Here is a 13,463-nt window from a genome sequence, read left to right on the forward strand (position 1 = left end):
TCATGATACTAAAATCATGATACTAAAATCATGATACTAAAATGTTACTTTCCCCTTTCACTATGTTGACATTTGCCCTGATGGCACAAAAGCAATGAGGAACAAGCTGCTGAAGCCTCAGCCCCAGTCAAGGCCAGAGCATCAAACACTATCCTCAGACCATACACTCACGGGAAGGAGAGATGTCCAGTTTCACTGAGGAATGTCCTTGATGAAGGTGTAAAAAGTACTAATTTTTTTTCTTTTTTTTGAGACAGACTCTCACTCTGTTACTCAGGCTGAATGCAGTGGCGCAATCTCAGCTCACTGCAACCTCCACCTCCTGGGTTCAAGCGATTCTTGTGCCTCAGTTTCCCAAGTAGCTGGAATTACAGCCACGTACCACCACACCCAGTTAACTTTTTATATTTTTAGCAGAGATAGGGTTTCGCTATGTTGGCCAGGCTGGTCTTGAACTCGTCCTCAAGTGAACCAGCTGTCTCAGCCTCCCAAAGTGCTGGGATTACAGGCATGAGCCACCGCGCCTGCAAAAGTCCTAATTTTACTAAATCTAAATTCAAGTACATGCCGTTCTACTCTTCTGTGTGCTGAGGTGGGAAGTGTGCACAATGCCTGTTGCTGCAAACCCAGCTCTCCGTGAAAAGCGCTAGTCTCCAAGCTGCCAGCTGCACTAGCCACTTTTTCACCTGGAACACTATTATTAATTAAAAGAACAACCGACAAACAATGGTTATTCAATCTTGGGTATCTGGAAGACATCTTCTCACAAGTCAATGAAGTGAATCCATCACAAAAATAAAACATCATGTGCTGACAATAATTTAAAAATTGAGCCAAGGCCGGGCACAGTGGCTCACACCTGTAATCCCAGCACTTTGGGAGGCTGAGGCGGGCAGATCACAAGGTCAGGAGATCAAGACCACGGTGAAACCCCGTCTCTACTAAAAATACAAAAAATTAGCCAGACGTAGTGGCGGGTGCCTGTAGTCCCAGCTACTCGGGAGGCTGAGGCAGGAGAATGGCGTGAACCCGGGAGGTGGAGCTTGCAGTGAGCTGAGATTGCGCCACTGCACTCCAGCCTGGGCGACAGAGCGAGACTCCATCTCAAAAAAGAAAAAAAAAAAAAAAAAAACTGAGCCAAAAAGAATCCAAGAATAGAATTTTGAAAAGCGTGTATCCACCACCAGCAGAGGGTCACAGTATCCTAATACCTAAGGACTTTTCTGACGAGGTCAGAAAACAAATGTGCTTTTTTAGAATATTATATAATGAAGGGTGTCAACACTTGGAAGACATGCATAACTTGGTGAAACCATATTTTCCAAATGATCGATGTATGTGGTTATGAAATCACACACATCTAAAAGATCCATTCAAAGTGTGGCCAGGCATGGTGGCTCACGCCTGTAATCCCAGCACTTTGGGAAGCTGAGGCGGATGGATGATTTGAGGTCAGGAGTTTGAGACCAGCCTGGCAACATGGTAAAACGTCTCTACTGAAAAGACAAAAATTATCTGGGCGTCGGTGGGCGCCTGTAATCCCAGCTACTCGGGAGGCTGAGGCAAGAGAATCGCTTGAACTGGGAGGCAGAGGTTGCAGTGAGCTGAGATCGCACCACTGCACTCCAGCCTGGGTGACAGAGTGAGATTTCATCTCAAAAAAAAAAAAAAAAACAGAGTGCAAGGTAGACCCGTGTGGAATCAGCAACATGGTTTCAGATTCCACACCACAACAAACCTTTAAGAACTACCACTTCTTGCACTGGTCCTGATAACAAAGAATATGCACAATTATCTGAAAAAGCTATGAAGACACTCCTCCCTTTCCCAACTACACGTCTGTGTGAGGCCAGATGTTCTTCAGCTACTTTTTTTTTTTTTTTTTGAGACAGAATCTCACTCTGTCACCCAGGCTGGAGTAAAGTGGCGTGAATTCAGCTCACTGCAACCTCCACCTCCTGGTTTCAAGCAATCCTCCTGCCTCAGCCTCCCGAGTAGCTGGGACTACAGGCACTTGCCACCACGCCCAGATAATTTTTTGTATTTTCGGTACAGACAGGGTTTCACCATGTTGGCCAAGATGGTCTCAGTCTCTTAACCTCATGATCCGCCCACCTCAGCCTCCCAGTGTGCTGGGATTACAGGTGTGAGCCACCGCGCCCATCCAGTTCTTCAGTTACTTTAACCCAAACAGCGCAATGCAACAACAGATCAAACGCAGAATGTGGCTTATTTAAAGTCACACAATAAAGAGATTTGCAAAATGTAGAATAATGCCAGTCTCTTCTGTATATTTTTGTTTTGGAAAAGTTATTTTTTCACAAAAAGTCTTAATGTAAACAGATGATAGGCTTGGTACTTGCATTTTATAATGTTAAAATATTAAACAATATTTTTAAATCTTTAAAGTACTAAATATGCATATAAAAATATTAATATTTAAAATACTTTTAAACTCCTCAGTTTTAATTTCTAATACAGTAACTATCAATAGATATAACCTCATAATCAAAGCTTTTTGTTTTTGTTTTTGTTTTTAACAGAGTCCCACTCTGTCACCTAGGCTGGAGTGCAGTGGCGTAATCTCACCTCATTGCAGCCTTGACCTCCTGGGTTCAAGCAATCCTCCCACCTCAGCCTCCTGAGTAGCTGGGACTACAGGCACATGCCACCATACCTGGCTGATTTTTTTCCATTTTGGTAGAGATAGGGTCTGGCCATGTTGTCCAGGCTGTCAAAAGCTTTTTGAGGCTGAGGCTTAATCATTAAAAACAGGAAGCCCGGGGCCCTCACCCTCAGCACTCACCCTGGCATCCTCACCACAGCTGCTAGCTTTATGTCCCTGGCTTCTTCCCAGCTGGGAGCATGCCTGTTCCCAGTGCCACTGGTCTAGGGAAAAGGAGGGCCCAGGCCACGAGGCAGGAAAAAAAGAGGCTTTTTTGGGGAACAGGGAGAAGGTAGCTGAGCTGGCGCATCCTGAGCCATGGGGGCTTGGCCAGAGTTCAGGCTGGGAGGTGGCCAGCGGGAGGTTGGGGTGCACAGGAAAAGACGGAAGACAACAGGCCAGGCACAGAGAAGGGAAGCCGGGACCCTTCCTGGGTATAGCAGCCAGGTTTGGGGAGGTGGTGGGAGCAGCTGCAGGGCTGGACTGACAGTCACGGGTGGTGATGACCCCCATTTAAGGGGTCTATGACCCCCATTTAAGGGGTCTATACCAGAAGATACATCCCCCTCATCTCCCCATGCTGTGTCATCCCAGCTCACGTGCTCCCTGATGAAGACGCCCATGTGACTACATGGCTCTCCCACCAGCACAAGCGTTCTCTGGAATGCTAAGTGCCATCTGCACGCCATTCGGGCCTCAGAGCTGGTCTGGTGGTAGGGAAGTGGCCTAAGCACTGGCAGAGGGATGGAAGGGACGGAAGGGATCTTCTCCAATGCAGAGGTGGCTCGAACGCCCCAAGGTGGAGCCCTGAGGCAGTGGGCCAGTCCCTTCCTATCCACTTCAGAACTGCTGCCCGACGACGGGCCCCGCAGGCAGGTGCGCACCAGGCCAGGAGGCAGGGGATTCCTGCTGACACACAGCAGTTCCACGCCCCGGGGCCACACTCTGGCTTCCAGAGGCCCCCTCCGCCCACCCTGACTGCTGGCTTTTTTTCCCCATCTCATTTTCTCATTCCTCTGGTGCAGGTGTTTCCTTCCCATCCCTAATTTAATTTTTGGGAAATTAAATTTGTTAATTTCCCAAAAATTAACCAATTGAACTCAAATCCCTGTGTCAAGGGCTGCTTGTGGGGAAAATCCAAACCAAGACCCCACCTCGGAGCTGCCCGAGAGCCTCTCCCAGAGCCTGGTATCAGGAAGACCCCCTGGGAAGCCTCCTCCCCTGTCACCGCCCCACTCCCTGACACCCTTGCAGCTTCTCACTAGGGGTCGGCCTTGTCACACCCAAACTGAGCATCAGCCGTTGGTGAGTTTTCTCAAATAAGATGTACTGAGTATCCACTACACCCAAGCACCAAGATGAGTTATCTATTCACATTCAAAGCAAGTGTTATTACCATTTCACAGAAAAACTGAGGTTGAGAGAAGGGGTGTGCCCAAGGTCACCCAGGGTCTGTGTGACTCCAGATCCTAGATCCTGTATCCTCCTCTCTCTCCTCCACCCACCTCAAGAGGAGAGATGATGCTGGGCTGCGAGTCAGACAGACCTAGGTAACATGCACCAGTCAAATCAGAAGCCCATTCATGGGCAGGGAAAGGGTAGATAGAGAGGGAAGGGCATGAGAGCTGCAGATCTGGATGTCTGCTCCAAAGGTCTCCAGAGATTCTCTGTAACCCTGCCTGGCCCTCCCTCTACAGGCCCAGGCTCACCTGCCCCCTTGAAGCCCCTTCCCAAGATCAGATCCAGGCCTGAGAAAATCTCCAAAACAGATCAGAACCATTTAGATCCTTCTGAGAATCCAGAAATAGACAGTGTGCCAGACTGCACATCTGCACACGCCCGACAGTGTGTCACCCCAAACTCTGGAGCAGGCCCGTCCCCAGGCAGTGTGACTCAGGCAGAGAGAAAGCTGCCAAGATGAGGTGCCCTCCCCTGCCTGACAGGCCCTGCCCTGGGGCCTTACACAAAGCCTCTTCTGCAAGCACCTGACTTTCTGGACAGAATGAAACACGCAGTGCTCAAGCCCCAGCTTCCCGATTTACAGACTCTATGGCCTCCTTAAGCCTCAGTTTCCTCCTCTGTAAAGTGAAAAATTCCTCACAAGCTAACAGTGCTGCTGTAAGGACCAAATGAAATAACCTTTCCTTTTATAAATCTTAAAGTGCCAGGCAGATGCCAGCTACTATTTAATATGCGTTGAGATAAAACCTGGGCTGGGCGTAGTAGCTCACACTTGTAATCCCGGCACTTTGGGAGGCTGAGGCGGGTGAATCATTTGAGGTCAGGAGTTCGAAACCAGCCTGGCCAACATGGTGAAACTCCATCTCTACTAAAAAACAAAAACACAAAAATTAGCCTGGTGTGGTGGCGGGCGCTTGTAATCCCTGCTACTCGGGAGGCCGAGGCAGGAGAATTGCTTCAACCTGAGATGCAGAGGTTGCAGTGAGCCGAGATCGTGCCATTGCACTCCAGCCTGGGCAACAGAGCGAGACTCTGTATCAAAAAAAAAAAAAGATAAATCCTGGCCTATCCTCGCCACCAATCCACTGCTTCGCCCGTCCTCTGCCTGCATCCTTACAGCAGCCTCCTATCTGGTCTCCCTGTTTCCCTCCCCTCTCCATCATCAGGCCACTTCTTTTGCTTCAGTGGGGTCAAGTTCAAGCTCTTGTGTGAGCATGAGTCCCAGACACCCATGACTTGTTGCTTTAGGCATCAGGGTCTTAGTACAAGCTGTTCCCTCTGCCAATAATACATATCTCTGCATTTTTTTTTCCACTCAGCAAAGGTACAGCCATCCTTCAGAACCCTCCCAGCTCAGATTCACCTCCTCATGCAGCCAGCCCGCCCCTCCAGACACCTGCTCCAGTGGGCAACGGCCCCCTAAGCTGAGATCTGAGAGCAGCTAACGTTACCGAGTCCTTCCTATATGCCAGGCACCCTTCTAAACTCCCTGTGTGGGGTGACCAAAGAAAACCTCACAACAACTCTTTGAAGTGACGCGATTAGCCCCAGTTGACAGGCGAGGAGTGGGGGCCCGTGAAGTTTCCAGGACCTGCCCCAGGCTGCAGGGTGGGTGAATGGCTGAGTTGGCACTCAGACCCAGGCCGGCCAGCTCCAGAGTCAGCTTGGTTCCCCCTCCTGGCTCCCATCAGATGCCCAGTCATCTGATCTCCCAGAAGGAACCTGCTGACATAATTCCCTCCTCCAGATCAAACACAGTGTCGCTAATAGGCGGCGCACAAACCCGGTGAATTTAAGCGGCCTCTGCAGCACAGGGTTGGGAGGAATGAGCTGGCCCTGCAGAAGAGGCCCAGGCTCCAGCCTCAACATGGCCAGTAACCACGGCCACACGATGGCCAACCTCCCTGAAGCTCAGTTTCCTCACTTGTAAAGCAAGTAGGTTGGGTCAGATCTGCACCATCCAACGTGGAAGCCACTAGCTACATGTAACTATTTAAATCTAAAAGAAGTAAAATGCAATACAATTTAAAATTCAGTTCCTCAATCAGACTAGCCACATTTTGAGGACACAATCGCCAGATGAGGCCAGCTAGCGGCCACCACCCAGGACAGCACAGATGTGGAACATCTACCTCACTGCAGAAAGCTCTCTGGACAGCTCCTTGCTGGATGATCCCTCAGAAAGCCTCCATCTGAGCCTGGCACCAAGGACCACCCGCCACTGCCAAGCCCCCAGACTCACAGATGATGCGGCCAGAGGCAGCTGGCTCTTCGGCAGTCTTCTTGGCAAGCCTTCTGCTCACTCTGCGGACAACACTTTCCTGTTTGGCCACCAGAGAGTACTTCTGGGCTAAGACTTGGGGACTCGGGGAAGACGGGGCAATCGGGCTGCGCCGCACAGATCGAGAGTCCGTGTGAGAGCCCGTGGGCGTGGAGAAGTTATCCGGCAGGATGGGAGCCAGCACCCGCTCCCGCCATGGAGAGTCTGGAGAGGCTGGCAAGTCCCTTGGGCCAGGGGAGACCTGTGCAATCCTGAGCTTAGACGCAGACCGCCCCGTCCCGACCCCTCGTCCCTTGGGGTCCTGGGGTGTAGCCATCAGGGAGCTCACTGTGACAGACTCCAGTACCCTGGCCTTTGACTTCTTAGGTGTTGATTCCTCATCCGATGTCAGGATGCCCTGGGAGGCTGAAGCTGTGGCTGAAGCCGGAGTCGGAGACAGAGTGCGGGGCAGAGGCTGGGCAGACATGAGCTGGGTGACATGCTGCTCAGCGTTCTGGCGCTCACCGATGCCAATCTCCACCTTAGGCACCAGCTGGCACTGAGTGCGGTTATCCTCGGGCTTCTTGGTCAGCATCGTGGGAGACTCAGGGGTGGGCGAAGAAGGTGCAGCCAATGCCATGGTGGCCGCGGCAGCCGCAGCCGCAGCACGGGTCACACGCCGCAGGACGGAGCCGTTCTCCCCCACCATTGTAGCCAGCTTCTCTACACTGTCCTTGCTGCGGAGGCGTCGGGAGCTCAGCTGGCTGCTCCGAGACTTTCTGCGGGATAACCTGGCAGGGGCAGCAGGGCAGAGGCTGAGACGGGCAGCAGGACAGGGTGGCACCCAGTCTCTCCAAGAGCCACCAGCTTGGATGGAGTATGATGAGAGAATGTGAAGGCAAAAGATCTGGGTTCCAAGCCCAGATTCTGCCACCTCTAGCCATGAGGCCCCAGGCCATTCTTATCTAAGCCTCAGTCTTCCTACCTGTAAATTGGGGATCATGCCACAGTCCTCACAGAACTGGCTAGGAAGATTATATTCATCCAAACCTCTGGCTGACTGAAGTTACACCGCACCGAGCCCCAGCTGAAAGCCTGACACACGCTCTGCCTTAATCCAGAGCACGCGCTTGAGAGGTAGAGACCACTATTCCCATTTTAAGGATGAGGAACGGAGGCTCAGAGAGGCAGAAATTCAATTCAAAGCCATACTGCTTTGCTAAGGGGCAGAGCTGGGGTTCACACCCAAGCCTAACCCCAAGATCCAGCCTCTTTCCCTAGCACTCTGCAGTCCCAATTATTCCTGAGGGGGACTAAAACAGGCATGACAATATGAGGGCTGGGACAAGGCACGTGGTCTACACCCCTGGTCACACTCACCTAACAGAAGGACGGCTTCCCTTTTTCATCCCACCTACGGAAATCTTTCCCATTCTCCAGGGCCCAGATCAAACACCCCCACCCCCAACACACAGCCACAGATTTGGACTCCAGGTTCTTGGGTCAAGCTATAGTTCCCTGTGGCATCCCAACCCCTCTCAGCATGGCCTACGCAGTACCCGCGGTGGTACCCACCACCCCTCCTACAGGCTGCTACTTCCAAATCAACACCTTCAGAATCAAACTCTCCCAGATGGCACCAAGCCTCCACAGAGCCCAGTGCTCAGCTCACTCTCCCCCAACCCCTCCTACCTTCTCCTGATGGGATCTCTGTTTTCATCCTGAACATAAGAAATCCGTCTTTTCTTCCGTCGGTTCTTCTGAGAAGGTGTTTTGGGCATCAGCTCTGGCTCTTTGCTGAATTCTCTGTTTGGCACAAGGAGGGTGTCACTCGAGGCTGCCTGGGAACCGCTGGTCCCCTCTCCCACCCAGCCTGGCCCCTGCCCATTTCCTGGCAGCGACAGGTCAAGCTGGAGTATCCAGCACTGAGTGAGCTCTCCAAGGCCATGTGCAAGTCACCTGCGGGCACTCAGGGCTTCCTACTGGAGACACGGCAGGGAAGCAAACTCCCAGGCACACATCCATTGCTCCACACCCTGAGAGACCCAGCCAGCAACGATGGCAAATAGGCAAGGGACTGGATCTCTCCTGCTGCCTCTTCCCATGATACTAGGTCAGGCCCCTAGCACACTGCACAGAGTATACAGCAGGGAGCCCTGACAGGCTGTCTGTTTTGCCAGGTAGGCGGGGACGAGGGGCTGTTGTGTCCCCAAGACCAAAGCAGCCCAGACAGGCCCTGGTGTTCCCAGCCCCTCACCGTGCCCCTGTCTTCACCTGGTGAACATGCGCTCGGCCTCCTCTTGGATCTCCTGCAGCCACACCAAGTCCTTATTATCCATGTTGCAGAGAAACTCCATGAGCTTCTGGTCACATAGCTCCAGCAGGTGAATGGGCCCTGGGGCTGTCGTCCCCATGGTGGCTCTGTCTGGTGAAGGCAGGGACAAGAGGCACAAGTTAGGGGCCCAGGGTAGGGGTCTGGGGCTTTCTCCAAGCTGCAATACCCACCCGACCCACAACCACCACAAACACCCAGTGCCCGAACCAGGGCCCCTCTCTGCTCACAGCCACTCCCCAGAGCTGCAGAATTCCAAACACTCATCCCCTAGCCTCGTCTCTACAAAGAGAAGCCCTTCTACTCACACTCTTCAAATACCTCCCTGTCCCCACCCCCGCCAGCATGACTGTCCCCATAAGTCCACAGTTCCCAGCCAATTCTGACATTGACGGTCCTCCTTATAAATGGCCTTTTCTGGGCTTAAGACGACAGGGCACTGCCATCTGCCTTCCTGGCCACCCCAGGGCTCCTCACTCCCTGCCCAAACACAGTCCTGCTCTCGCTCTCCAGTAGGCCCTCATCTTACTGCTCATGGTTAAGTAAGGGCTAAGACACAGCCACCCTGCACTACATACAAGCTGACTCCAGACATCAGGCCAAAGAACATCAAACCCAACTGCCTCTTTAAGAGGCCAGTGAGCAGAAGGGATTCTGTGTTCCAAAGAAATGAGTGAGAAAGTAGTGATCCAGAGATATGCCCTCAAGGGGCCTCCCACACCCCTCTCCCTTGAGCTGAAACGCCCTCCAAATGGAGCATAAATAGAACAAGAAGGGAACAGTAAGCAATATCTTGCTTTTAAGAAAACTTGCCTACAAGCATTGAGCAAAAGAAAACACAAAAACAGTTTTTTCTCACTTTCTTATAAAACTAGCAGCTCAAGTATCCTCCTTAAAACTTGATAACCTGGGCACATGTACCATAAAACCTAAAGTATAATAATAATAATAATAATAATAATTACAATAAAAGAAAAAAAAAAAAAAAAAAAAAAAAAAACTTGATAACCAGCCAGGCACAGTGGTTCACACCTGTAATCCCAGCACTTTGGGAGGCCGAGGCAGGTAGATCACATGAGGTCAGGAGTTCAAAACCAGCCTGGCCAACATGGTAAAACCCCGACTCTACTAGAAATACAAAAAAAATTAGCCGGTCATGGTGGTGTGCACCTGTAATCCCAGCTACTTGGGAGGCTGAGCCTGGAGAATCACTTGAACCAAAGAAGTGGAGGTTGCAGTGAACCAAGATCACGCCATTGCACTCCAGCCTGGGCGTAGCAGCGAGACTCTGTCTCAAAAAAAACAAAAAACAAAAAACAAAAAACAACTTGATAGCCATTACAAAAACCTCAAGCAAGGAAGAAGTACAGTCAGCCCTCCATATCTGTGAGTTCCACATCCATGGATGCAATCAACCACCAGTGGAAAATATTTGAAAAAGAGCTGCATCTGTACTGAACATGTATAGACTCTTTTCCCTTGTCATTATTCCCCAACAATACAGTATAACAACTACTTGCATAGCTTTTACATCATATTAGGTGTTATAAGTAATACAGCAATATAAAGTATACAGGAGGATGTGTGTAGGTTATATGCAAATACTATGTCATTTTATATCAGGGACTTGAACATCTGTGGATTTTGGTATCCAAAGGAGGTCCTGGAACCAATCCCCTGAGGATTCCAAGAGACAACCATATTCTACTACATCACAATAGGGGCTCATTAAACATCCCAACAGGTGAATGAGTGAAAGAACAAATGAATGGGTGGTGGTCATAAGCCATAACAACAGACTGCATGCCTCAAGTCAATGGCAGTGATCCACCATCCTGACTTACCTCTTTAAAACCAAGAACCGGCCGGGCACGGTGGCTCACGCCTGTAATCCCAGCACTTTGGGAGGCCGAAGTGGGCAGATCACGAGGTCAGGAGTTCAAGAACAGCCTGGCCAACGTGGTGAAACCCAGTCTCTACTAAAGATACAAAAAAATTAGCCGTGTGTGGTGGTACACGCCTATAATCCCAGCTACTCAGGAGGCTGATGCAGGAGAATCACTTGAACCTGGGAGGCAGAGGCTGCAGTGAGCCAAGATCACACCACTGCACTCCAGCCTAGGCAACAGAGGGAGACTCCGTCTCAAAAAAAAAAAAAAACAAAAAACAAGAACCATGCACAGCTCGGCCTCCCACCTACAATGGAAGGTCTTGGAAGGAAGGGATAAATTGCTGACCCCTTGATCCCTCACAGGGCGTAGCACCAGGTCAGGTTTCAGTCTCATGGGACTTCCTCAGGCTTGATTCAGGGACACAGTAACAGTAATCTTTGTTCCTCAACAAGCTCTGCCCTGCGTCTGGAACATTGTCTCGCAATTTGTATGGCTCTCTCCTCATGGCTTGGATCTCAGATCCTCAGGAAAACCTGAACACCAATCTAAAGTAGCCCCAGCCACGATCCCATTCATTGATTGTAATTCTCTGCAGAGCACTTTTGTGCTTGTTTACCTGTTGCTTACTGCCTATCCCTGCCCACTAAACAATTGCTCTCTGAGGGCAAACCCCTGTCTGTCTTGCTCATCGTTGAATGCCCAGAGCACAGCAGTGCCTGGCAACAAGGAATATTTGTTAAATGAATTAATCCACCCATCAACTCTACACCTAGAAATAAACATCCTATAGGTGCTCATCCCACCACACAAAGGGCACCAAATAAACTTAATTTGCACAGGTTAGAACTGACCAACACATGTTCAAAACCCCTGTTCCTAGATGCCAAGGGCAGCAATAATCGGGGCAGGGCCAAATGGGCAGGATCGTACAGGCTTTGGGCTGAAACCTGGGCTCTGCAGCCAGCCAATCATGGGCAAGCCCTTTTCACTGCCTTCCCTCACCTTCCCCTAACCCTTCTGCACCCAGACCACAGCCCTGGCAAAGCGCAGGACCTCAGGCCAGAAAAGAAAAAACTGTTTAAGGAAGCCAAAGGTTTGCAGAGAAAAGCAACAACTGGCTAACTTTTTAAAAAGTATTTGTTCAAATGAGCAACGTGGATGAGAGCTTCTTTCACAAAGTCCATGAAAGCAATTGGACTTCTTTCATGGGGAAGTTTGCTTCTAGCAGACCTTAGCACAACCATTTAAAAAGGGTTACCGTAAGTTAAAACAGAGGTGACCCTGAAAAAGAAGGAATCAGTGCACCAAGAATCAGGCTCCTGGAAGAGCAGCAAAAATCTCTTCTTCAACCCATGTAAGCACCTGCACACAGACAAAGAGCACTCAACACCTCACCGAGGGAGACACTCTCCAGTCTTCCTCCTCTCCAATACTTCTTCCACACCATACACCAGACTGAAGGCCCCATCGTCCTCATCTATGACTCCTGTCCTTTTCAGGGTACCGTAAGTTGGGTGCCTACCACACCTCTGTGCAGAAAGCGCATAGCAGCTGCTCCCATTTACTGAGTCCTACTCCATGCCCGAGTCAGACATCATCTCATTTAATTCTCACCACAACCTTGAGGATATGCATGGGCAGATGAGGAAATTGAGGCAAAGACAAGTCAAAATCAGCCGGTAAATCAGGGGCATAAATAGAACCGTGCCCTTAACCACTGGCTATACCGCCTTCTAGATATCAACCTCTGAAAGGCAGGCGCCCAGTCTTGGCTCTGGGCAACCCCGCGAGCAACCCATGTTAGCTGAACGAGACTGAGCCGCTGACAGCGAACAGGCTTGGGGAGTGACAAGAGGCGGCCCAGCCTCCGGAAATGGTCAGTTTAAAAAGCTGCTCAGCTGGGGGCGGGGGCGTTGAGAGAGGGGTTTAACTGCACAGAAATGCCATCTGGCATCATTCCGTCAAACAACAGGGTTGGTTTCGGGCTTCCTGCGCGTCCAAGTCAACAATAATCCTCACAGGCACAAAACAAGGTGCCAGGCAGCCGGGAGTGGAGGGGACGGGGCTACGCTCTAGGAAGGTGAGGGCCTAGGTGGAAGGGGTGGGAGGCATCCCGGGCCCGAGAACCAAGGCAGGCGACCTCGCCACTTGGAAGAGGTGACCCTCATATGCCCAGGTAGTCAGGGGCTGGGGTGGGGAGTCACGACCCCGGTCCGGAGTCGACAGGGACGGAGCAGAGGACCGGGGAAAAAATCGCGAACCACCCCCCGATCCCCACGCCCACGCGCACTCACTCGACTGCGCCACGTCCCCTGAAGGCTGCTCCGATCCAAGTCCGGTGGTATCCCTAGCTGAGGCCCCGCTTGCCCAGACCTACTCGGCTCCGGGCCTTCGGGACTCACCGCTCGGGAGGAGCAACCAGGCGGCGCAGCGCGGGCGAAATCTATGATTTTCAAAACTGAAGGCTCAGCCAATCCTCGGCAAGTTTGTCCGGGCGGTTGCAAAATCTTAAGCCAATCAAATAACAGGAAGTACAAGTCAGCCCTCCTATTGGCTATGTCGACTAGCAATCTGCGGGACTAAGAGGCGTGGAAAGGAAGCGAAAGACTTTAAGTCCCCTCAGCTTCCGGGAGCTGCGGCCGCGGCGGAGAGAGGAAGTAGACCCCCGCCTGGGAGGAGCCCGCAGACCCGGAACTACGAGTCCCGGCGAGCGCTGCGAATGCCACGCGCGGCTTTCTTTCTTCTCCAAGCACGGTGGCAGTCTTCTGATCTCTGCTGCTTTTTTTTCCTCATAAAAACATGTATGTATATACTTACAATGCTGAAAGAGCAGCTTTTTAATGTAACAAATTA

The 13,463-nt window shown here is 51.1% G+C and overlaps 1 protein-coding gene across 4 annotated transcripts in view; it reads right to left on the reverse strand.

Annotated features, from left to right (window-relative positions):
- The window catches only part of INCENP (inner centromere protein), a 30,476-nt gene extending 17,411 nt beyond the window's left edge, over positions 1-13,065 (reverse strand). For 2 of the 4 annotated variants that reach the window (XM_024255850.3, XM_024255849.3), the window contains exons 1-4: positions 12,905-13,049; positions 8,661-8,811; positions 8,079-8,192; positions 6,369-7,177 (exon numbers count right to left, since the gene is read on the reverse strand). In XM_024255850.3, the coding sequence (XP_024111618.1) occupies positions 6,369-7,177; positions 8,079-8,192; positions 8,661-8,800 (1,063 nt within the window). In that variant the 5' untranslated portion in view covers positions 8,801-8,811; positions 12,905-13,049. Of the gene's footprint in view, positions 1-6,368; positions 7,178-8,078; positions 8,193-8,660; positions 8,812-12,904 lie in introns of all 4 variants that reach the window. The other 2 variants (XM_024255852.3, XM_024255851.3) reach the window with 2 other exon arrangements.
- Positions 13,066-13,463: the final 398 nt, after the last annotated feature.

The sequence above is a fragment of the Pongo abelii genome, chromosome 9 (assembly GCF_028885655.2).
Source record: "Pongo abelii isolate AG06213 chromosome 9, NHGRI_mPonAbe1-v2.0_pri, whole genome shotgun sequence".
Taxonomy (NCBI): domain Eukaryota; kingdom Metazoa; phylum Chordata; class Mammalia; order Primates; family Hominidae; genus Pongo; species Pongo abelii.